The sequence below is a fragment of the Drosophila montana genome, unplaced genomic scaffold (genome assembly GCF_035044405.1).
Source record: "Drosophila montana isolate Dmon_TW-CO22-7 unplaced genomic scaffold, ASM3504440v1 contig_3213_1, whole genome shotgun sequence".
Taxonomy (NCBI): Eukaryota; Metazoa; Arthropoda; class Insecta; order Diptera; family Drosophilidae; genus Drosophila; species Drosophila montana.
Genome location: NW_026998093.1, coordinates 1,439,295 through 1,461,593, shown reverse-complemented (window position 1 = coordinate 1,461,593; position 22,299 = coordinate 1,439,295). Strand labels below are relative to the sequence as shown.

The 22,299-nt window shown below is 42.2% G+C and overlaps 6 protein-coding genes across 9 annotated transcripts; 4 read left to right on the top strand and 2 right to left on the bottom strand.

Moving 5' to 3' along the window:
- Nucleotides 1-12: 12 nt before the first annotated feature.
- LOC135432734 (solute carrier family 35 member C2) lies at nt 13-2,827 on the top strand. The gene is made up of 3 exons (XM_064688531.1): nt 13-1,053; nt 1,112-1,364; nt 1,428-2,827. Exons 1-3 carry the CDS (start codon nt 400-402, stop codon nt 1,982-1,984), a joined length of 1,464 nt encoding a protein of 487 aa, XP_064544601.1. The 5' UTR covers nt 13-399; the 3' UTR covers nt 1,985-2,827.
- A 153-nt stretch (nt 2,828-2,980) lies between these two features.
- LOC135432736 (glutaminyl-peptide cyclotransferase-like) lies at nt 2,981-4,184 on the top strand. Its single transcript, XM_064688534.1, has 4 exons — nt 2,981-3,487; nt 3,541-3,651; nt 3,707-3,917; nt 3,976-4,184. The coding sequence occupies exons 1-4, from the start codon at nt 3,020-3,022 to the stop codon at nt 4,116-4,118; spliced, it is 933 nt and encodes a 310-aa protein (XP_064544604.1). The 5' UTR covers nt 2,981-3,019; the 3' UTR covers nt 4,119-4,184.
- A 123-nt stretch (nt 4,185-4,307) lies between these two features.
- Nucleotides 4,308-6,283, top strand: Rcc1 (Regulator of chromosome condensation 1). The gene is made up of 3 exons (XM_064688532.1): nt 4,308-4,460; nt 4,599-5,312; nt 5,381-6,283. The coding sequence occupies exons 2-3, from the start codon at nt 4,646-4,648 to the stop codon at nt 6,166-6,168; spliced, it is 1,455 nt and encodes a 484-aa protein (XP_064544602.1). The 5' UTR covers nt 4,308-4,460; nt 4,599-4,645; the 3' UTR covers nt 6,169-6,283.
- Nucleotides 6,284-6,362: 79 nt separating this feature from the next.
- LOC135432733 (motile sperm domain-containing protein 2-like) lies at nt 6,363-12,233 on the bottom strand. Of its 2 annotated transcripts, XM_064688529.1 has the most exons (7): nt 11,802-12,233; nt 10,554-11,039; nt 10,255-10,493; nt 8,188-8,266; nt 7,884-7,987; nt 7,519-7,821; nt 6,363-7,449 (listed from the first exon to the last, which is right to left on the bottom strand). In XM_064688529.1, the coding sequence occupies exons 1-7, from the start codon at nt 11,890-11,892 to the stop codon at nt 7,213-7,215; spliced, it is 1,539 nt and encodes a 512-aa protein (XP_064544599.1). In that variant the 5' UTR covers nt 11,893-12,233; the 3' UTR covers nt 6,363-7,212. The 2 variants fall into 2 exon arrangements, with proteins under 2 accessions (XP_064544599.1, XP_064544600.1); XM_064688530.1 differs by lacking the exons at nt 10,255-10,493; nt 10,554-11,039; nt 11,802-12,233 and adding an exon at nt 9,294-9,472.
- An 816-nt stretch (nt 12,234-13,049) lies between these two features.
- Nucleotides 13,050-14,693, bottom strand: LOC135432737 (motile sperm domain-containing protein 2). 2 transcript variants are annotated; one of them, XM_064688535.1, is made up of 4 exons: nt 14,624-14,693; nt 13,880-14,492; nt 13,329-13,814; nt 13,050-13,269 (listed from the first exon to the last, which is right to left on the bottom strand). In XM_064688535.1, the coding sequence occupies exons 2-4, from the start codon at nt 13,965-13,967 to the stop codon at nt 13,112-13,114; spliced, it is 732 nt and encodes a 243-aa protein (XP_064544605.1). In that variant the 5' UTR covers nt 13,968-14,492; nt 14,624-14,693; the 3' UTR covers nt 13,050-13,111. The 2 variants fall into 2 exon arrangements, with proteins under 2 accessions (XP_064544605.1, XP_064544606.1); XM_064688536.1 differs by having other exon boundaries at nt 13,880-13,986; nt 14,624-14,642.
- A 429-nt stretch (nt 14,694-15,122) lies between these two features.
- Nucleotides 15,123-19,598, top strand: PXo (P[[i]]-sensitive XPR1 orthologue). 2 transcript variants are annotated; one of them, XM_064688577.1, is made up of 7 exons: nt 15,125-15,312; nt 16,146-16,695; nt 16,756-17,394; nt 18,331-18,525; nt 18,677-18,846; nt 19,042-19,284; nt 19,355-19,598. In XM_064688577.1, the coding sequence occupies exons 1-7, from the start codon at nt 15,244-15,246 to the stop codon at nt 19,514-19,516; spliced, it is 2,028 nt and encodes a 675-aa protein (XP_064544647.1). In that variant the 5' UTR covers nt 15,125-15,243; the 3' UTR covers nt 19,517-19,598. The 2 variants fall into 2 exon arrangements, with proteins under 2 accessions (XP_064544648.1, XP_064544647.1); XM_064688578.1 differs by lacking the exon at nt 19,355-19,598 and having other exon boundaries at nt 15,123-15,312; nt 19,089-19,275.
- Nucleotides 19,599-22,299: the final 2,701 nt, after the last annotated feature.

Below are 22,299 nucleotides of genomic sequence, written 5' to 3'. Positions count from 1 at the left end.
AGTAGCTCGCGGCGCTTACCAACACAGTGGACAAGACGTCAACCTGGCTAACAGAATAAAACAACAAACACTGTATAAACAGTTGGCAGCTAGCTTTTAGACGTATAAAGAGTGGCCAAGAGGCATAATGAAAACGTAAAATCATTTCCACCCGGCTGCTGACTCAGGCGAACGCTGAAGCAATCCATTAAGCTACTTAGATAACGTCAACTGGCCAACTTTGCAAAGAGAAAAACAATAAAAGCTACAATACTAAAAGTGGAAACATATGGCACGGTCCCCGCGTCCGTAAAATTGTAGATAACGGGCTAAGAGACTCTCCCGGCTGCTGCCTTGTACATGTACATCGCAATAATTGTTTCCGTCGCCCGTCGGGCGTACATGCATGTTATCTAGATAATGGTTGGCCCCAAGTATGAACGCCTCAACACCGGCGACGTCGACGTTGGCAGCGACGCCGATGCCGAAAACAACATTGAAGAGGTCGAACTAAGTCACGACTTGACTCACAAAAATGCTAGCGCTAGTCAAGAGCGCCGACAGCTGTCGTCGCACGCTAACTTTAAATACGCGCAGAGCAACAGCAGCGACAACGGGAATAACGGCAGCGACGCCACGTCTGCACCGCAGCAGTACACGCACGACGGAATGACACGGCATGCGGATGCGCGGTTCATGCAGATGGCCATTGGGACGCTGGCCACAATACTGCTATATCTATCGCTGTCCATAACGCTCACCTTCTATCAGACGGACATCAATCGGGAGCTGCCCTTTCCGCTCACCATTGTCACGTATCATTTAATATTGAAGTTTATGCTGGCTGCACTGGTGCGCAGCATCTATAAGATGCGTGTGGGCAAGACGCGCGTCCAGCTGGACTGGCGGGTGGCTGTGCGGAAAATGGCGCCAACGGGCGTTGCCAGCGGCATTGATATTGGTTTCTCCAATTGGGGCCTTGCACTGGTGCCTATATCGTTGTATACTATGACCAAATCCTCGACCATTGTCTTTATACTGCTCTTTGCCATCTTGCTGGGACTGGAGCGCAAGGTGAGCGTGGCTTTGCATTATAAATATAATAATTATATTAAAACCAATTGTTTTCTAGAGCTGGTCTTTAGTGCTCATAGTGGGTCTAATAGGCCTAGGCCTGTTTATGTTTACCTACAAGTCGACTCAGTTTAATACGCTGGGCTTCTTCTTCATACTGTTTGCCTCGCTGAGCAGCGGTCTGCGCTGGAGTTTTGCGCAGTTTATTATGCAAAAATCCAAGCTGGGTCTGCACAATCCCATTGACATGATATACCATATGCAGCCCTGGATGATTGCATCGCTGTTGCCGCTAGTATTGTTCATTGAAGGTGCACAGTGGATTTATGTTCATAGTTAGTTCAACATGTTAACGTATTTCACTCTGTTTGCAGGACCTAAGCTCTATAAAGTGCTAGAAAATCTGCATAATGTCTCCGAGGCGGATGTTATTTGGACGCTTGCCCGCATTACACTCGGCGCATTTATAGCATTTTTCATGGAGGTCAGCGAATTTCTAGTGCTCTGCAAAACATCCAGCCTGACGCTGTCCATAGCGGGCATTTTCAAGGATATTTGCCAGCTGGCTCTAGCTGTGGCGCTCAAAGGCGACCAGCTCAGTCCCATCAACCTGGTCGGCCTGGCGGTCTGTCTGGCAGGCATCGCCTGTCACCTGCTGCACAAATATTCCAGCATGGCGAAGCTAAACAAGCAACAGCTGGCGCTGCAACTTGAAGACGATGGCGAGGACATGTGCGCTGAGTACGACTTCAACAAAGGTAATGTGATTGTTGGCGTTCATGGTAATTCAGCTGGCACTCATGCAACACTCACTGCGCCGCTTCTGGAACAAACCGACTCGGAGGATGAGTCGGCTGCTGATTCTGCAAACAAGCAAAACGCATCGGATGTCATTTTCGATGTGCTCAAACGGCGCGACATGCAGCGATGAGTTGGTTGATTTAAGTTTCCTGCACCAACGCAACGTTTATTTTTTTTCCTATTGTTTCAAGGTTTCTGGGTAATACCCGGACAATTGTGATTGCGGGTGTGAGTGTGCGTGGGGGTGTGGCAGCTGTCAGCATGTTGACACTCTTGTAAATGTTGTAAATTCGAAAGTTTTCTACTTAGCGCAACAATTTATCTACATCCGTGTTATAACCATATGTAAATTAATCGATGTCAGCTTATTTACACTTATATACCCTTGCAGATGATATACTTTTGTATATACATGACTATTCTATCGATCATCTGACTAGATCAGTTTGTCTGTTTGTTTCTATTCGGTTGAAAGGCCCATAATTGTAATGCGATATAATTTTGTTATTCCGGCTAGATTCGGAACGCCATATGCGTTGCCATAAGAACAAATGTTCGATGGAAATAATTAATCCAATGCCAAGTCTACTCTATAGCTATGTCTGCAAGGGTAATTGAATTCGGTGTGCCGGAAATTGATTTTAATATTCCAACATTCCCCGAAGTCATTTATATTAGCTTTGACTTAGTTAAATAATGAAATAGAATTATGATTTAGTTGTTAATTATAATGTTAATTGGGCATTTGTGCATATTTTTCCAGATATCTTAGTTTTTAGCTAAACAAAAATATTTGCTGAAAGTAATCCCCACTACTATATGCCAATATTAACCCAATGAACTGGCAACTACTATACTTTTTATAATTATGATTTTACAAAATGCAAAGAACACTTTTAAGGCTCTTTATCAAAATGTATTTTAAAAATTTGAACTTCCAGAGTTCTTAATAAACTTGTAAATGTATCAATTATGAGAATATTGTAAAAGTGTATAAAGAAGTTTACCATATAGTTATTATTGGATCACCCCAAGATATGGTTGCTTGTACGTGTGGCTAATGCATCCGTTTCAGCCCAAAACCAATTGAATATATCCACCGTCAGGCATGACTGGCTGCTGGCTATTAGTTTTCGGTCTTGAGTGCCCGGTCTAACACCTTTCAATGTTGCGCATAGCTTTGTGTACCTGTGGAGTCGGCCTTGTCCTGCTATTGTTCAACTTTTGGCTTTGGCAGTCGACTCAGCGTACATCGACGCAGATATCATCCAATGAGGAGAAACATTTCAATGCCACGCTTGCAAAGCTATTAATACCACGTTGGCCAGGCTCCCGTGGCCATTCGTTGGTGTGCGACTTTCTCATCGAAGAACTGCGTACGCTTGGCTTTGTTGCAACTCGTGATGAGTTTTCCGACACATTTCCACTGACCAATGTGGTGGGAGTTCTGCATCCGAACGCAAAACAGTTTCTACTGCTTAGCTGTCATTACGACTCGAAGTTTGTGGAAACAACCCGCCATTATGTGGGCGCCACGGATGGCGCTGTCTCCTGTGCCATTTTACTGAACATGGCTAAGAAACTGAATTTCTTTTTCCGCAATGAGCTTGGGCGCAATCGGATCGGCTTGCTGGTGAGTGGCAGGATGTCTTTTATCTGTTTGTCATCATTATTATTGTACCGCAGCTGGTTTTCTTTGATGCCCACGACTCTGTAAACGGCATTACCGATAATACCTATCCACTGATTGGATCCAAAAGCTTTGTGCGGGCGGAAACTATACCATTAAATCGCATCGTAAGCATCAAATTATTGTTAATCAATTATTTAAAGACAACTTTGCAATTCATAGAGTTTGGTCATCTCTTTTAATTTGATTGGCGCACCAGACCAAATCTATATGAGCCGATATGAACGTACATATAATTTACACGAACGCCTGGCGAACATTGAGGAGGAGCTGCGGGCATCGGGTCAACTTGATCCGTGCCATCAGCTGTTTTACAAGTTAAAGGATCATGACAGCGACATAGATGATGATCACTATTCGTTTCTAGCCAAGGGTTAGTTTTTTATGTAAAGTATTATGTAAAGTAATTTATAAAAAATTAATTTAATTAGGCTTGCCAGTAATGCATGTATTGCCCCACACTTATCCAGAAGTGTGGCTCCAAGAATCGGATAATCTACAGAATTTGCATTGGCCGACGGTTCGAAATATGAACACAATTATAACACGGTTTGTCTATGAATATTTGAATTAGCTACAATGAGAAGGAGGAGGAGGAGTTAGATTTACTTGAGTTTCAAATAAAGGAACAGCAGAATTACCAACATTTTTTAACTTCGATCAGCACTAGCTATCGAATTGAAACGATTAGAATTATTCGATATGCTTCGACAGCGGCTGAATGCAACACTGCGCTACGCAGCTGCAACAATCTGTGTTAGCCGCCTTCCCGCGCATTTCATGCTGGATTAGCTATATTTGTCTTCATGATACAACCACCAAACACTTTGGCTATTTGGTTTTTCACTCGTCCAAAAACCACTGTAGAAATCAGTCGCACCACTCAAGCCAAGCGCACGCCAGTTTAAATTCCATTGTGAGTAAGCAGCCACACGCATCGGCATCGGTTTGGCGGTAACACCTAACCTTACATATAAACATACCACATACATGTATATTTATGTATACATTCATGCATTCATATATATTTACATACATGTTGATGTTTTTCTAGTTTTGTGAAAGAAAATTGTGAAATTTATCAGTTAACGGACAGCGAAAATGCCACGACGCAAGGTACTCACAAATAATAATAATGCCGAAGAGGAAAAGACGATGCAGCCCACAAAAGCAAAAAGGGCGCGAATGATATTCCATCTGGAATTGCCGGAGCGTCGTCAAATAATTGGCAACGTTTTAGTCTGCGGCACTGGCGATACCGGGCAGCTGGGCCTTGGCGAGGACGTCTTGGAGCGCAAGCGTCCAGCTTTAATTGAGAGCATACCAAATCCAGTGGATGTCTGTGCTGGCGGCATGCACTGTTTGGTGCTGACAAAGAATGGCGATGTCTACTCGTTTGGTTGCAATGACGAGGGTGCGCTTGGCCGTGACACCAGCGAAGAAGGCAGCGAATCGACGCCGGCTCTTATCGATTTGCCTGGCAAAGCGCTTTGCATTTCGGCGGGCGACTCGCACTCGGCTTGCCTACTGGAGGATGGTCGTGTTTTCGCTTGGGGCTCGTTCCGGGACTCGCATGGCAACATGGGACTTACTATTGATGGTAACAAGCGCACGCCCATCAATCTGCTTGAGGGCATGGTTTGCTGCAGCATCGCATCTGGCGCCGACCACTTGGTTATTCTTACCACGGCGGGCAAAGTCTTCACCGTGGGTTGTGCCGAGCAAGGGCAGCTGGGTCGCATCGCTGAGCGTTCGGTTGGTGGCGAGGGTGAGTATTTTCACATAAAATGTCGTAGTGTGCCATGTGCTAAACATTAAATATGTGCTATTTCGTAGGACGCCGGGGTAAGCGCGACTTATTGCGCCCAGACCAGCTAATCATAAAGCGCGCCAAGCCATTTGAAGCAATTTGGGCTACCAACTACTGCACATTCCTGCGGGAGTCGCAGACTGAGGTCATTTGGGCCGTGGGCCTAAACAATTATAAGCAGCTGGCGCACGCAAAGGAAGCCGAACGCGTTCTTATACCCATCAAAACCGAGTTGAAGGATGTCAAGCAGATCGCTGGTGGTCAGCATCATACACTGGTGCTGGACAATGCAATGCGCTGCTTTGCCATTGGGCGTCCCGACTATGGACGCTTGGGGGTGGGCGATGTCAAGGAAGTGGTGTCCGAGCTAACGCCAATCAAAGAGCTCAGCGGCAAGACCACATTTGTGGGTTGCGGTGAGGCTTGCTCCTATGCCATTACCACCGATGGTAAACTGTATTCCTGGGGCATGGGATCCAATCATCAGCTAGGTGTGGGTGATGGCGACGATGAGCTGGAACCGGTTGTGGTGAGCAGCAAGAATACACAAAACAAACGCATGCTGATGGCATCCGGCGGTGGTCAGCACAGTGTGTTTCTGGTCGAGTCCGACGTGAAAGAGAAGCAAAAGGAGAATGTGCCAGCCAGCAAGAAGCCAAAGGCAGCTGCTGTTGAAGCAGCCAAGGAGCAAACAGGGACAGATTTAAAGGATGACGACACAGCTGCCGCAGCTATCGATACAAGCCCCTCAACCGGCGATGCCGGTAAGACGGTCAAAAAGACAGCAGCTAAACGTGGACGCAAGAAGGATTAATAGAAACGTCAATGAACGTTTCATTTGTTTATTTTAGCCGCATTCATATGCGCAGCTACACTTACTACTTTAAGCCAATTGAATAAAATGTTTATTTAACTGATTTTGTTTTAAATATATAGTGAAATTTGTATGTATTCGCAAAATAGCAATAAAAGCTATTGCAAAAGCCGGAACAAAACGAACTAAAACACTTATTTACAAACTAATCAACTTTTTAATTATTAATATTAACTGTTTATAATTTACAAATATCATACATGAAGTAACTACAAATCCATTGTTTCAAGCGGCTACGAAAGAAGAAAAATTCACGACTCGAGCATCTAGCCCATGCAAATAGCAAATGTGTAAATCTTATAAATGCAAACGGGGTGGATGCTGCCCATTTACTCAATTTAAAATACAATACTAATTTATGTGCTCATCTATATAGTAATTTTGTATAAGTATATGCACATATATATATATATATCAAGATAACATATATATATGTATATATATATTTTCCGACTACATGGAATATGATTCTGCTGGTTGATTGCCATGAACTGCTGCTGCTGCTGCTGCCGCTGAATTGATGCTGGTGTCGACCAGAGATAGGTCGGTGGTTGTTGTTGACGAATCGATGTGAGCACCGCCTTCATTGTGGCCGTCATAGTTGCTACCCAGATAGAAGCTTAGGAATAGTATGCAGCACAGCAAGGAGAGTGAAAGAATCACGCGAGCTATTTTACGTGCGAATGCAACAAGACCAAGCAGATGACCACCATTGGCAACACCGCCCATCTGACCGCCAACGCCTTGGCCACTGCGCAGGGACAATTGAAGGTGAGCCAGGAGTAACGCTTCTAAACAATCGAATTCGTCATCAGTGTATTCCAGGCCTAGGCCTAAATCACAAGCGCAGTCCTCTCTGTGCATTTTGTAGTCGTCGTTGTTCTGGTTTTTGTTGTTGTTTTCGTTGTTATTGTTGCTGGGTTCGATTTGGTCGCTGGCAGTGGCTTCGTCTTGGATGGTCAGATTGCATTGAGACAGTAAATATTATTTGCGCTTGGGACACGTATATGCTGTAGGTTTGTGACCGCTTCCTCCACCAGAAGAATGATGATGAGGACGACCCCCCCCCGATGTATGATGCATCTGCTCGAACATTAGAAAGCCGAAACCAATAAAGAGCAGCAATAACAAAGCTAATGTAGCGTATTGTAAATGTTTTGTAAAGTTCAATTGAGCTTCCATTTTCTTGGCCTGCAACTGCATCTGTTCGGCACCGAATTCCTGTGAGGGTTAAACGAAACATTGAATAGAAAAATGCAATCACAGGTATCTCAAGCTGATCAAACGTACGCGACTGTTCACTTGGCTATCGCTTTTGGCGCCACAGTCCTTCTTCTCATCGAGACGACAAACAAGACGATAGTTCTCCACATCTGAATCATTTGCAGTCTTCTCTCTCCACAATTCTTGAACTTCTTGTGCGCCGCTTCCCCCATCCGGCGAGTTAGTTGCCATTACAAGGAATTTATCTTTCCCATCTGAGCTCAGCGTATGGTCCGGCTTTAGCCAAATGCTCACATCGGTGGTTTCATTCGGCTGCACCACACCACAGCGTGGACGAACTCGAAACTTTTCTGGCGATGTGGTTTGAATCTATAACGATGCGATGATGCGTTGAAATTTAATTGGATGCAGCGGAGGAATGGAGCACGTACCTTATAAGCGACCGGTTGACTGGAAATGTTCTTGATGCTTAACTTTGCTTCCCCACTTTGTGGGCAAATATTGACAAATTCTTTGGGCGCCAATTGCAACATAACTGTACAGCAGATACAATATATATGTAGATAGGAAATAAATAGTACGTTTTGATAATCAAACTATAAAAATTTTTTAAATTTATGTTCAAACGAAATAACAAAGTTTCATTAAATCTCAGCGAGATGTAACTGATTTTAAAAGCAATGTTGTATATGTTTTGCAAATAGTTGGCAGATATGAGGCACATTTATGACTTACCCCCATTATCGGAGGGTGTGTGCAGCTCGCCAAAGCTTGAGTCGTGCGGCGCCATCAGAACGCTCTTCGAGAAGGTTACCTGGCAAAGAGAGAGACACACAGACAATGAATGGATTCTATTTCAAGCTGAGCCGCTCGCTGGCAGCCCTTCTCCGATGGCAAGACTATCCATCAATCGATTCATGCTGAGCTCTGCGATTTTCGCAAGTGCCATTCATACACTCTTGGCCCCACTTGAGCACAGAATTGGAGGACGTTTGGCAAATTGATTTGATTTACTTGGAAATAATTTGCACGCCCATAATACGCCGCATATGTTGGTATTTGTGTTTTGCTTTTCCGCATAAAACAGTGCTTCAACAGTTTGGTTTTTGTATATAACAAACTAGCTATACCTTTGTTATAAAGACCGACACTTTGAGGCAGAGAATAATAAACCGCCGTTATTATTATTGTTGTTAAGATAAATCGCAAATTAACTGGTTAGCTATTGCAAACTTAGCTGCACGTTCTGTTAGGCTGCTGTTATTAACAGAGCGACTGTTATACTCAAAGTAGCCCGTGAATATCGTAGCGTGCGACAAGTTCGAGTTATTTTATTTAATTTTAAAGTTACGAATGACGTCTGCAAAGCTTTAAAGAGCATACAAAGTTATATTCTATACTTCATTTCAAAAGTAATTGTTTAACTGCATACATATATTTTGCTCGCACTTTGCGTTATCAGCGTACTAACAGATATATCGATAACATTAACAGTAATAGAAGCATTGTGACGTAGCAGCGAGCAATGCGCTACGCACAGCATCTGCTCAAAGAGAGAAATCAAAACGGTTTTAAAAACGAATATGCAAATTTTGACTGGATTGAATTACAAATCCTCAAATATAAAACCAGAAGTGCTGCAAGTAGCTAAGCAAGGTTAAATTCACGTCTACACATCTTGAATATCAATTGGAATTCGTTTTCGTTCTGTACACCTTTTCCGATGTCGTTGTTATGCTTTGTTTAGCATAAGCAGCACACACCACAGCACAGCCATGATCACCAATACACAAAAAACAAAAACGCATACATAGCTATGTATATAAGTCGACACCACCTACCCTGGGCATGTTTGTAGAAGAGCTGTGTGTTCCGTCTCTTGATTTCTTTTGCATTCTTTTTGGTCTTTCGGTTAATATATTTTGTAGCTACTTTTACAAGTCGCAGATTGCGCAGAAACGGAAGTATTTATATCGGATATTAAGTTAATACACTGATATTTTAGACAGCTGATGACGTCTTGCCGACGTACCGCGACAAACGTGGAAACACAACTAAAAGCACCGCAAAAGCAACAACACAAAAAGCAAAAGACAAACACACTAAAGCTCGCTGGCAAACCAAAAAGCTTTCGGCTCTGCGATCGGACTCTGGGAACAGCTGTTCGGCCGATTGCATCGAATGTTCAATTGCGATTCATGTTAATTCAATTACGTTTACACAGAATGCGGGCGGGCGAGCGATAAATGAATAAAGAGAAAATGAATATGAAAAATTTGTTGGTCAGACGAGCGGCGGCTCAACGCCAAATGGGGTGCACTTGGGAATTATTTATAATGTATTCCACGAGTGTTCTATTTTATTATTTTTGTGTGTTTTTTTTTCAGGTCAACGCCTTGCAACGCTTCAGCGAGCAGACACTAGAGAGAGAGAGAGAGAGCGAGAGAGAGACTAGAGAGCGCAAACGAAAGCGAAACTTTTGCAATATGTCAAAGAAATGGCCGTAAATAGCAAATAACAGTGGACCCTACGGGTTTATTATGCACGCGCAGGACACGCAACCTGCAGCGCACCCTAAATCAATACGCGCTTACAATGTAAATCAATTAGAGGAGCAGCAAATGTTGCTCGCGTGTCTGGTGGTCAGGTAAAGCAATTAATAGACAAACTTCCGGCTGGCCCAAAGCACAACAGCTCAAATGAAACACACCCAAATAAAGAACTGCACACACACACACACACACACACACATATATATATATATAGACATACGTATTTAGCTCTGGGTTATGGGTCACTTACCTTCTTGTCCAAGCCCATGTCCTCATGTGGCTGGTCGTCATCGCCGGCGTTGGCGGCCTTCGGTTTGGGTGGCGCTCGTTTGGATTCGGGCACAAATTGGAATTCGTAGCTGTCATTGCCACCCCAGCTGACCAGACAATTGTCCTTGGGCACATACTGCGTGACGTCCTTTTTCGATATCATTTTCAATATCTCGACCGCCTTGGGCGGCAGCAGAGCTTTGATGACCTTAAAGGCGGCTACAAACAGGTGCAAAATGTTGAGTGTCAAAGTTCAAGCTGAAGAGCTGCCAAACCCACCATTCAGAACCCAAGCCAGCTCAAAAACCAGTATATAGTTGAGAGCATTGGGATAGTAGAGCTTAAAAGTTTCCACAATCCGCTTGACGAAGTCCAGATCCATTGTTGCCAGTCCCGTGCCGGCCATATCAAAGAATATGCTCAACTGGGTCAAGTGGCTCTCGCGCTGCTTGCGCTCTATCCAGTAGACGACGATGCGTATCAGTTCATCCAGATTCTTGGATTTGCTGTGCAATCGGACCCGAAAGATGAGCAGCGGCTTGCCATCCACATCGACACCGTGCACAAATACGGATCCCTCAGTCAGGTACTCCTGATTCAGTTTGTCCTCGGTCAGGTCATTGGCACCGTAAGATTGACGCCAAGTGCAGGTTTCCCAGAGCTTAGTAAAGGACGTCTCTATATCCAGATCGTGCATTTCCAGAAAACGTTGTAGCCAGACATGATCGTTGCGTATGCGATCAATGTCGATCGGGTGAAAGGGTTCTATAATAAAACCAACAAAAATAATGTTGATATTTGTGAGCTTGGGTTTTTATACATAACAATTCTAATTGCTTATTGGCCATTTTCATTGGTCATTAGGCATAATGAGGACTGACATCAGTTATAATAATGGATCAATGAAGAAGTTGGAAGATTTCTTGAAAGCAGAACTCTGAACTTCGACATCTCCTCTACAATATTAGGATTCGATCCTTAATGCCTTTTATTTACAATTCTACACCCAAATATCTTTTATCTACAATCCTTAATGTCTCTTATATACAATCCTAGCCCATTTTCAATTTTGGATAAGGTTTAATAAAGTTGACAAATCGATTAATTAAACAATTTAAAATAAATATTGTAGAGATATTTAAAATAATTAACCCGGGAAATACATTTTTAAAATTGAGTTTCCATATCCACTAAAGATCAGTGAAGATCAGCTGAAGGTTGAAGTTCTGAATTTATTTATCTTTTATTTAAACAGCCAGTCGCGCCATTTAGTTCCGTAATCAACAAAAAAAAAAGTATTGTGTTCACAAAGTAAATAAGCAATCGATTGTAATAATATTTTATGACTACAAATGGCTTTCCACAAGCGATATGCGACTCCCATGCGTCTCATTAAAACTGTTCTGTAAATATGCATATAAGTATGTAAGCCATAATGCGTATATACATAACACTTGATAGTCGAGCGGCTCTGGGGCTGACACCTGAGTGAATAAGCTGCTGCACGTGGAGGTCAAATGCACTCACCTGCAGGCGGCGAGGCGGCATATTTGGTGTTGAATTTTTGGCGCAGCTCCTCGATTTGCGCTGCGCTGGGATTTTTAACTGTAACGCCCATTGTGAACACACGATGCCAGCGACAATTGTGCGCAGACTAAATTAACTGTGAAAAACAGTTAAGTTTAGTTCTGTGCTTATCGCGTGCCACTCGTCAAATCGATAATCCACTTTCTCAGCACGATAAAGCGATAAGATTTTAGTTTCCAATATTTCCAGCGACAAGCGACAATTAACGAATGCAAGTGCTTTACACGAGCGTCGGCGACCAACTAACGGTTTTGTTCAGCGATCAGCGATCGGTAATTGGCAGTCGATTCGCGTGCGAGGCGATGTGGAGCACCAATACACCCAATGGAACGCCTTGAAAAGGGCAGCTATCGCCCGCCTCTGCCGCTGCTGCTGCTGCTTCTGCTGCTGCTGCAATAGAACGTGATCGTTTCCCTACGCCGACTGCATTTAAATGAGTTTTGCGCATTGAGCGAAAGCTTGGCTGAGCGAAATCAGCAAAAGCTTGCACTCAAGCTTTGCAGTTTGACACGCCGCAAACTTAATACCCTTGCCGCATGTGGCTAAAATACGTCTTGATGTTTAATATATGATATAGTGGAGCGTTATTGAAGTGGTTTTGCGGATTTTGGAGAAGTGAATTGCCAAGTTTAAAAACAACAACATTTTGCTTGTCTTTCTTCCGATGTGAACTTTATAATATAGTATCCCAGTATGAAGCTCGCTTGGGTAAAGACAATGGTAAAGTTGTATCTTATTCTACTATATAGCTCATTTTTGACCGATTTTTCCTATATAAGAGTAGTTTAAAAGAATTCGCTCATGGGCTGCAGCATGATAAACCTTATAAAATTAAAAGCTTAAGCTAAAAAAACAAACGGGACTTCGTACAAGAATTTAATTTGCCAATAACTTATCCCTTCTATAGTAGCTATATAATATATTATTCCATTGCTAATTTTTGCACATGAAAAATAACAAAAAAGTTTTTCATTTTTAACCGATTATTCCCATTACAGCTATATGATATACACGTCTAATCGGTTTGACAAGAGCTTTAAAAGCTGAGAGATCACTCAGACAGACGGACATGGCTATAACGACTCAGCTGTTGCTACTGATCAAGAACATATACATATACCTCTGACCTTTCTTTGGTTAGCATAAAAGGGAACACCCTCTGCGGGGAAGTTAAAAATGCCTGTTGGGTATTCAGAAAATAAACTATATTATTTACATTATATTTATATATATGCATATAATGCCTGGAATTAGTTAGGTGTGAACTTGTAGGAGTATTCATCAGTGCCGCCCCAGACCTTCAGGCAGTTGTCCTTGCTGACATACTCGTTAATATCCTTTTTGGTGGTCACGCGCAGTATCTCCAAAGCATCGGCGGGCATGAAGTTCTTGACAACTTTAAAAGCCGCTAAAAGAGGAATTAACGAGTTTTAAAACAAAATCAATTGTGGTTAAGAATGGACTCACCATTGAGCAGGAAGGGCAGCTCGTGCACCAGAATGTAGTTGGGCGCATTCGGATATTTGGTCTCGAACAGTTGGATAATGCGCTTAATAAAGTCGATGTCCAAATTGCTGAGGCCCGACCCAGTCATGTCCATGAAGAGTGTTATTTTCTGTAGATAATTTTCGCGCTGGATGCGCTCCACCCAGTAGACGACCAGACGGATTAGATCGTCCTGGTTCTTGCTCTTCGAGTGCTTCGAGATGTTGACAATGAGCAAGGGCTTGCCCTCGTTATCCTGACTGTGCACATAGATTTCGCCATCGTGTAGATACTCCTGATTTACATTGGACTCGTTAATTTCGTTAGCTCCGAAACTCCGGCGCCATTCGCAGTTCTCCCACAAGCGCGTAATTGTCTTCTCCACATCCAAATTGTAGGCCTCCAGCAGCTGCGAGATCCACATATCGTTATCGTGAATTCGCGCCATATCGTTGGGATGAAAAGCAACTGATGACGACAGCATAGACATGAGTCATTTATTTCAGATATAGCTCTTGATTAGCCTATCTCACCTGCCGGCGGTTCGGAGGCCAGTTTTGCCAGAAACCGGGTCTTCACCTCGGATATCTGCTCTGCGGTCGGCAGCACTCCCTTAGGCATCTTGTCTAGCGCTTTGCAACTGGAATGGCCAATGGGTTGTGTTATACGTTGAATTTATATCAAAAACTTCGGGCAATTATCGCCCCGCTACTGTGTGCTCGGTCACTGATAAGTTATTAAAAAAAGCCTCCGAGTGGGGGTCTAGGCGTTCGTCTTCGCTGTCTAGCACTTGGATGAGTTGCCACCGCGCGGACCAATCAACTACTAACAGCTGCAGCCGGAGCGAAATGCGGGCTTCTATGACGTTTCCAGTTGCTCGTTACGCTCTCTGTTCTCGTGCTCCGGTTCTGGTCGATCATGAAGGCGAGCAACTCGATGCGTGGGGCAGCCAAAACAGACCGTTCTTTAATCAAATCTCAAACTTGTACATTACTCAGCTCGTTAGAGAGAGAGAGAGAAAGAGAGAGAGAGAGCGAGAGAGAGAGACGCGGACGCAGGCGGAGGCGGGGTAAGCCGACAATTGCGATAAGACGGAAGCGAAACAGTCCGACCAACTGTTAGACCCGATATGATTCCACCATGAAACTGTTTTTTAGAAATTGATTTTTTATTACTTGCCGCCGCGCTTAGGTTAATTATTATTTGTGCATATGTGCAAGTTTGTGGAATGGTTACGTAAAAGAATATACAAATTTCTTAAATGATCATTTACTTACGTAAGGCTATTCCAGGAAAATTCGAATGTTTCTATACAATTTAGACTACTATGTTATTGTTGTTTAAGATATTCATTCAAATTGACAATTTTCTTGGAGCTTTTCAATCAAATTGAGAATTTTCTTGGAGTTTTTCTTATCTAAGTGGATGGATTTGCTTGTTATCAATTAATATGTAATCTGCAACTGCATTAATTTTTACTTGCCCAGAAAGTTATCATCTAACTATGCATTTACTATATAATTTAGCTAATCATTAAAAAAAGTTGCGGCCCTCGCTTTTCTAGGAAATCCATCATTTCATCTATTAATTTGTTTTACTAGTTTTTTGGCAACTCATCTTTTTTTTTTGTTGACATTGGTCGGCGTAGGACTAGGGCAGCATTTACATATTGAAAGCTCCTTGTAGGCCGCCCCTCTACACCCCATGTCTCCCCCTCCACGCAGCCTTGCCATTAGCTCGCATGGCATTCAGGCCATCATCGAAAACTTTCGCTGGCGTTGGCCCAGTTGTGTTGTTTACGTGAAAACGTGCGCGTGGAAAGGCATCTTCGCCATCGTCCGCCGTTTGGTCCAATGCGGATGCAGTGCAGCTGGAGCAGTGAGCTAAGCCGCCAGAGATGAAGTTCGCCGAGCATTTGACGGCGCATATAACGCCAGAATGGCGCAAACAGTACATCAATTATGAGGTAAGCCAGTCGAAAAGTGGGCGAAAAATACGCTGAAAAATATGTATCCCATAAAAATACAAGCGTGTGCTTTTCCTAGCTGTCAGTCCGTTGATGACGTCACGTGAAAAACGGCTGGCCAGCTGTCAAAAGTGTGAGAAAGCTTTTGGCGCGTTTGGCGCATACGGCGCATGCGCCTTGCGTATCCATCTAGCGCGCTTTTTGTTTTGATCGCCTCAGACGTAAACAGTGAGAAAAGAGTGTTGGCAACACAGTATGTGAATTAAGTAAATGCACACTATCACAACCCGTTAATTATGACTATTTCCGGCGTGCAGCAACGTGTTGAGTCGATAAATATTCTATATTGTTATCGTTAACGTGCCTAGTGCAGCTGTGGCGCCAAAGGGGACATTTGTATTAAGTAGATATGCAATACCACTAACAACATATTAATGAGACATCCAGTACAATTAATGTGGACATTCAAAATTGATGTCATCTGGTCAGAATTTGTGCGGATTGTTGCTTGTGCGGACACACACACACACACACATACATTTAAATGATCCCTAGACATAATGAGAGAGCACTGAGAGTAAGCCAAAGCAGTTTCCTGTAGCGGGAGCGAGATAAAAGACAGCGATGCCACACAAATCATATGTATTTCTTACTCTCTTGCTCGCTGAGCAAGTAAGCGTGTCTCCTACCCGAACAAAAACGAAGACGAGTGTGGACCAGATGTCAGCAATTTTGAATGTCCACATTAATTGTACTAGATGTCACATCTATATGTTGTTTGGTTAGTGGCAATACTTTTATTCACACTCACAATACGCACACGTTTATTATAGGAAATGAAGGCTATGCTGTATGCAGCCATCGAGCAGGCGCCCTCCGCGGAGCTGGTGGATCGCGAGATGGTGACACGCTATTTTGCCAAGTTTGATGAGGAGTTCTTCCACTACTGCGACAAGGAGCTGGCCAAGATCAATACCTTCTACTCGGAAAAGATGGCGGAGGCAACACGCAAATATGGCAGCCTACGCAGCGAACTGACAGAGGCATTGGAATTGGGGCATGTGAAGAAGCAGCCCGCCTGGAAGCGGCGCACACCGCTGGTTAAGAAGGATGCGCCCGCACGCAAGTTACAGGATCTCAAGTTGGCATTTAGCGAGTTCTATTTGGGTTTGATACTGCTGCAAAACTATCAGAACTTAAATTTTACGGGCTTCCGCAAGATACTCAAGAAGCACGATAAACTGCTCAGTGTGGACTTAGGAGCACGCTGGCGCACCGATCACGTGGAGGCGGCGCATTTCTATACAAACAAAGACATCGACAGGTTAATACAGGAAACGGAACAGGCCGTCACCCAGGACATTGAGGGCGGCGACAGGCAACGTATGTGCTAAATTAATGAATCTGATGATATAATATTATATATTCTATTGAATTTTCCAGGCGCCATGAAGCGATTGCGGGTTCCGCCGCTGGGCGAGCAGCAGAGTCCTTGGACCACATTCAAGGTGGGCCTGTTTTCCGGTGCCTTTGTGGTGCTCTTCCTGACCGTCATCATATCTGCCATGTTCTACGGCTTTGGTGAGAACTGGCGTGTTGGCCTGCGCATGTTCCGAGCGCCGTTTCTGATCACCGAATGTCTCTTTCTCTGGGGCGTCAATGTCTATGGCTGGCGTTCGTCTGGTGTCAATCATGTGCTTATCTTTGAGCTGGATCCGCGCAATCATCTATCCGAGCAGAATATTATGGAAATTGCCTCCGTATTTGGCGTCATTTGGGCCTGCTGTGTCCTGTGCTACATATTCTGCGAACCTTTGGGCATTCCACAGTATGCAGCTCCGCTGTTTCTCTACACATTGATGGTTACTTTCCTGCTGAATCCGACAAGGACGTTTCATCATGAGGCCCGCTATTGGGCACTGCGTGTCCTGAGTCGCGTCATCATGGCTCCATTTTGCTTTGTTAACTTTGCGGATTTCTGGCTGGCCGATCAGCTGAATAGCATGGTGCCCGCATTTCTGGATATACCCTTTCTGATGTGCTTCTTTGGTCGCAATCCCACGTGGCATAAGGCGGGCGAGGGTGAGTAACAGGCGCTGGTATATTTATTTATTTATTATTTCAAAATAGATTTAGTTTGTCATGAACAGGTAAATAGTTAGAATCATATTGCAAGTTTAAGCTTAACAATATCATTTTAAAAAACAAGGCATCAAACCCAGGACAAATATTCAAGTTCACGGTTTGACCTGATGCCTAGCCCTAAGGCTAGGTTCCTGAATCTAGTTTCTCACATCCATGAATATAGATTTATTGTAAATGTAATTTTTTGTATTTTCATACTTTTTTTAATCGTAATAATATTTAAAAACATTTTTCTGAACCAAACCAATTGTTAGACAATTGAATCTAGTTTCTCACATCCATGAATTAAGATTTAAGACCGAATTTTTCTTTCGTATTTTTTACAATTTCAATAGAACAGTTCAATTCATTGTAATTGTAATTTATTGTATTTTCATATATTTTGTAATCGTAATAATATTTAAAAGCATTTTTCGGAACCAAACCAATTTTTTAAAAAATATGGTTAAGTCATAGGTTCGGTTTAAAACCGGTTTGCAGGTTTTTTAAAAGCTGTTCTTAAATTGTTAAAGTTAATTTATGCAGTGCAGTCAGTCGTAATTTGGAAAAGAAAAAAAAAAGTCATTTTATTCCTTTTTTATATTCTTATAAACCGCCGAATTAAAATGAAATATTTATGTTAATTTATACAGCTTGTTCAGGGAAAAAATGGACTTATTAAATTTAGGCAAAAACAACTTATAGACTTGTTTTTCATGAGTTTTTTTTTCTGAATATTATAAATCATTTTTTAAAGCCCAACGTTGACATTGTAAATGCTCGAAATGAATTGTTGATTATAAATAATTAATTAATTAATAATTAATCAGTTGCAACAGTTAATTCTTTAGATTAACTATCTTTTTTTTTTAAATTATGTTTTTGTCCTTTAAGCTGGCAATCACTGCGTGCAGTATGTATCAATCCTGCATCCCATTGTGGCCATTTTGCCCGCCTATTTTCGTTTTGCCCAATGTATACGACGCTATCGGGACACGAAGGAGGCATTCCCACATCTGGTGAATGCTGCCAAATATGCGACATCTTTCTTTGTGGTTATCTTTGCGCATAAATACCATACAACTACAGGTAAGTGAAGGTGGGAACGTCTCTATTAGGAGACCCCACAAAGTGGGTTGACTGGGGAGTTGATTATGCGAGTTGTTTATGTTGCGCTGCCAATTAGCGTTATTTTCATTGCTGTTAATTTAATGTACCCCAATTCGCATTCAACTTGCAGATAGCTATCCGCTGTCGAAGGAGAATCCCTGGTTCTACTGTTGGATAACCGCGGCCCTAGTCTCATCCTGTTACGCCTACACGTGGGACATCAAAATGGACTGGGGCCTGTTCGATTCGAAGGCGGGCGACAATCGATTTTTGCGTGAGGAAATCGTTTATTCATCGACGGTGAGTTGGGCTACGTCTTGCGTCCATGTGTGTGGGGGGAGGGGGGGGGGGGGGGCTAATGGTAGCCATAAATATTTGGCCAAGCGTACGGCACGTAAAACAATCATTCAACCAGCCATCCATTATTATGTTATGCTCTGCTCTGCTCTTCTCTTCTCTTCCACAACCACTTCTGGCATCTCTTGTTTCTTGCAGTGGTTCTATTACTTTGGCATAATTGAGGATTTAATATTGCGTTTCAGCTGGACGCTCTCGATGAGCCTCATTCAGGCCGGCTACATTGAGGGCGATGTTATGATGACCATACTCAGTCCGCTTGAGGTATTCCGGCGCTTCATCTGGAACTATTTCCGGCTGGAGAACGAGCATCTCAACAATGTGGGCAAGTTTCGAGCGGTGCGTGATATATCAGTGGCGCCCATGGATTGCTCAGATCAGGTAACTGCACCCCCAAACTATATATTACACCATCCATATACAATTGCCTGTGTTTATGTTTACACAACAGACCACAATACTGCGCATGATGGATGACACGGATGGCGTGCTTAATCGTAGGCGTGGCAAGGTCGCTGGCGGCTCTGGCGGCAAATCTGGCAACAAGAAGAACAAACATGAACAGCAACGTTTACTCCTTCAAGGCGAATCCGTTGAGGATCTGTGTGCTTAGTGCACAGGCCTCAGTCAACATCCAACCCATTGTGCACAAATATTAAGTATACGTAAATATAAAACACAACAAAAGAAAACAACGCATTTTGGCTGGGTTGCTGGGCACGTAAGTCACATTCAATTGAATTGCCAACACTGTGGCCCCCAAAACGATGTGAATCAACTACTCTGATGAGCAGGACGTGCCAATGAGTTAATCGTGTGGCCCAGGCATAGCCCGAAGCTGCACGTTTCATGCGACATTATCTTGTGAACATTTTGTAGTTTTAGATTTTCACATTAAAAAACCCAACCAGCATCAGTCGAGAGAGTGCGTGACCTGGAAATACTCTTTGCACAGGCGTCGCGCTTTTATCCATTCGTGTCCAATTGTAAATATTTTAATCTATTTTTTTTTTAAAACAAACATCGAACATTCATGAATTAATAATATCGGAAATGTCCCACGTAATTAAATTAATAAATTTAATTGAATGACCGACATGCATTGCGTTTTTTTTGTCCCTGATTTGAGCACGTACGAGCGCAAATTAAAGTACACAGTTTACTACGAACAACACAATACAAACAAAAAACATTTCGGGAAGATTTCTCGTGCTCAGTTTTGAATGACCTTCACATATATTTTTATACATAAATACAAATGCACTTACCCAGGAATTCACAATCACCAACACGATTATTTCATTGCCATTTGTTACTAGGAGATAACAAAATACTATACAAAAAAGAAATGGGAACGGATTAGATTAAGAGCTGGAGAAAAACAACATGAAAAAGACAAATAATTAAAGAGAGCTGGTGAGAAAGAAAGGGGGATAGAGAGAAATAGCGATAGAAAGAGATAGAGAGAGAGAGAGAGAGAGAGAAACAAAAAAGTGAGAGAGATAGATAGATAGATAGACAGATAAATAGATAAATAGGTAGGACAAAAGATAGAGAGATGGAGTGTGAAGAGAGTAAATTTGAGTAAGAGTATGAGTGGAGATAATGTACCCTAGACTTACTAAAAAACACTTAGTGGAAGCATAAAAACATGCAAGCCTTATTTCATGAGAATCGCATAGTAGGGTGCCATTTATAAAAAATGGGTTTTTGCATTGGCAGCACAACGGAAAGTAAACTTGTGCTGCGTTTGGTATAAGAGAACATCCAAGCACGCATACAGACATATATATGTATGTTACATAAATATATGCACACACACACACACACTCACACACACGCATATATCCATACAGAAATACATTTACACAATTCGTGCATGTATATATAAATAATTATCTATATACGCACACGCAAACACACACAGATTCATACATAAACACACACACACACATGCACATATACAATGAATATAAACTTTTATTAGATTGGCGAAATCACTTGTTAAACAAACACTTAGTGTCAAAAGCATGACAACCGCAAGCCTTACTTGAATTAATGAGAATCGCATAGTAGGGTGCTATTTACGTTTGAATTTTCAGCGCAGCGGGAAGCATACTTGGTCTGCGTTTGTGCATATGTGTATGTATATATATTTAAGCAATACACGCGAAATGTCCGCATTGTAGTGTATGTATGTCATAATAGGGTATCAAACAATAAAATAAACTGGCGAATGTTTTAAAGTTTTTTTTAGATTGTGAGCTTTGAATGTTGGATTTTATTCTGTTGTATGTATAATTGTTGTACATTTGATTTTTATCAGCAAAAAGAGAAATCGTTATTGACCATTGCAGCTTATACGAGCTTAACAAGGTCCAGTGCAGTGCTCGAGATAAGGTCTGCCCCCTACCCGCACAGAATTAGCCACTTATTCTATTTTCAGCTCTGTTAATCGTTAAGTTTTATTATACATTTGCTAGGCTCCAATGAATGGAAGCATTTTATATTGAATGCTGAGCAAAGTTTGGCAACTAACTGGAATTTGAGAGCCGACTAACTAAATCCGTGTACCTGAAGGCCTCTTATACAACAAAATATATATATATATATATATTTCCAATGCTACAAAGCTACTTTGGGAATTGTGTTGAGAGCCTTTGATGCGGGACTGTTACCGATTTCAGTGCTTTCCCTTAAGCCTGGTCACAGCTGCTTTCATTTGATGTTGATTGATGGATTTGTGTCGACTTTTGTTTGTTACGTTTCGCTGTTGCCGTGCCAAAAATACATTTTGCGAAATTAAACTTATAATCAGCAAATTAAACACATTAGAAACATTTTCAATTGCTATCATCAATGATTTAGTTGAAGGCATGACCTTGCTGGGCAGCTATTCCACTTGGCTTGAACTCAATTAAGGGTTAATGTTTGTAAGTTTAAAGATTATAAATATTAATTCCATTTGAATATTGTGTGGTTTGGCTTAAATCCCATTAAGCTGCATTATAAAAATGATTATACCCGTTTTACAGCTGCCAGTTCGGGCACTTGAAGTTTTTTAATTGCTGGCAAAAAAGTTTACTGCACAGCTTCGACAGCTCTCAAAGTTTTATTGCATACATTGTACAATAAGTTTTCAAAACTCAGTTGAACTTTATATATTTTATATATATACACGCCCTAAGACGACCAGAAAGTTTATAACGAAATGCACTTTCAGTCTATGGTCGTACAACAGGGCGTATGATTGATTTGTTATTGATTTATGGTCAATTAAATGGCTGTCATTTGTCTTAAAAGCGAACACATTAGAGTAATAAACTGTGACAAATACGCATTTTAAATGGCTTTTAAATTGATTTCGAATTACACCCAAATGATTACTTAGCACAC

Coding starts and splice junctions, on each gene's coding strand:
- LOC135432733 (XM_064688529.1), bottom strand. CDS start 11,892: ATGGGCGTTACAGTTAAAAATCCCAGCGCAGCGCAAATCGAGGAGCTG. Junction 8,267..10,254: donor ACATGGGCTTGGACAAGAAG/GTAAGTGACCCA, acceptor TCTCTTTGCCAG/GTAACCTTCTCGAAGAGCGT. Junction 7,988..8,187: donor CACACCCTCCGATAATGGGG/GTAAGTCATAAA, acceptor TCTGCTGTACAG/TTATGTTGCAATTGGCGCCC.
- LOC135432736 (XM_064688534.1), top strand. CDS start 3,020: ATGTTGCGCATAGCTTTGTGTACCTGTGGAGTCGGCCTTGTCCTGCTA. Junction 3,652..3,706: donor CTATACCATTAAATCGCATC/GTAAGCATCAAA, acceptor TGCAATTCATAG/AGTTTGGTCATCTCTTTTAA. Junction 3,918..3,975: donor CTATTCGTTTCTAGCCAAGG/GTTAGTTTTTTA, acceptor TAATTTAATTAG/GCTTGCCAGTAATGCATGTA.
- LOC135432737 (XM_064688535.1), bottom strand. CDS start 13,967: ATGCCTAAGGGAGTGCTGCCGACCGCAGAGCAGATATCCGAGGTGAAG. Junction 13,815..13,879: donor GGCCTCCGAACCGCCGGCAG/GTGAGATAGGCT, acceptor TGTCGTCATCAG/TTGCTTTTCATCCCAACGAT. Junction 13,270..13,328: donor GCTGCCCTTCCTGCTCAATG/GTGAGTCCATTC, acceptor TTCCTCTTTTAG/CGGCTTTTAAAGTTGTCAAG.
- LOC135432734 (XM_064688531.1), top strand. CDS start 400: ATGGTTGGCCCCAAGTATGAACGCCTCAACACCGGCGACGTCGACGTT. Junction 1,054..1,111: donor TGCTGGGACTGGAGCGCAAG/GTGAGCGTGGCT, acceptor ATTGTTTTCTAG/AGCTGGTCTTTAGTGCTCAT. Junction 1,365..1,427: donor GCTAGTATTGTTCATTGAAG/GTGCACAGTGGA, acceptor CTCTGTTTGCAG/GACCTAAGCTCTATAAAGTG.
- PXo (XM_064688577.1), top strand. CDS start 15,244: ATGAAGTTCGCCGAGCATTTGACGGCGCATATAACGCCAGAATGGCGC. Junction 15,313..16,145: donor AACAGTACATCAATTATGAG/GTAAGCCAGTCG, acceptor CGTTTATTATAG/GAAATGAAGGCTATGCTGTA. Junction 16,696..16,755: donor TGAGGGCGGCGACAGGCAAC/GTATGTGCTAAA, acceptor TGAATTTTCCAG/GCGCCATGAAGCGATTGCGG.
- Rcc1 (XM_064688532.1), top strand. CDS start 4,646: ATGCCACGACGCAAGGTACTCACAAATAATAATAATGCCGAAGAGGAA. Junction 5,313..5,380: donor GCGTTCGGTTGGTGGCGAGG/GTGAGTATTTTC, acceptor GCTATTTCGTAG/GACGCCGGGGTAAGCGCGAC.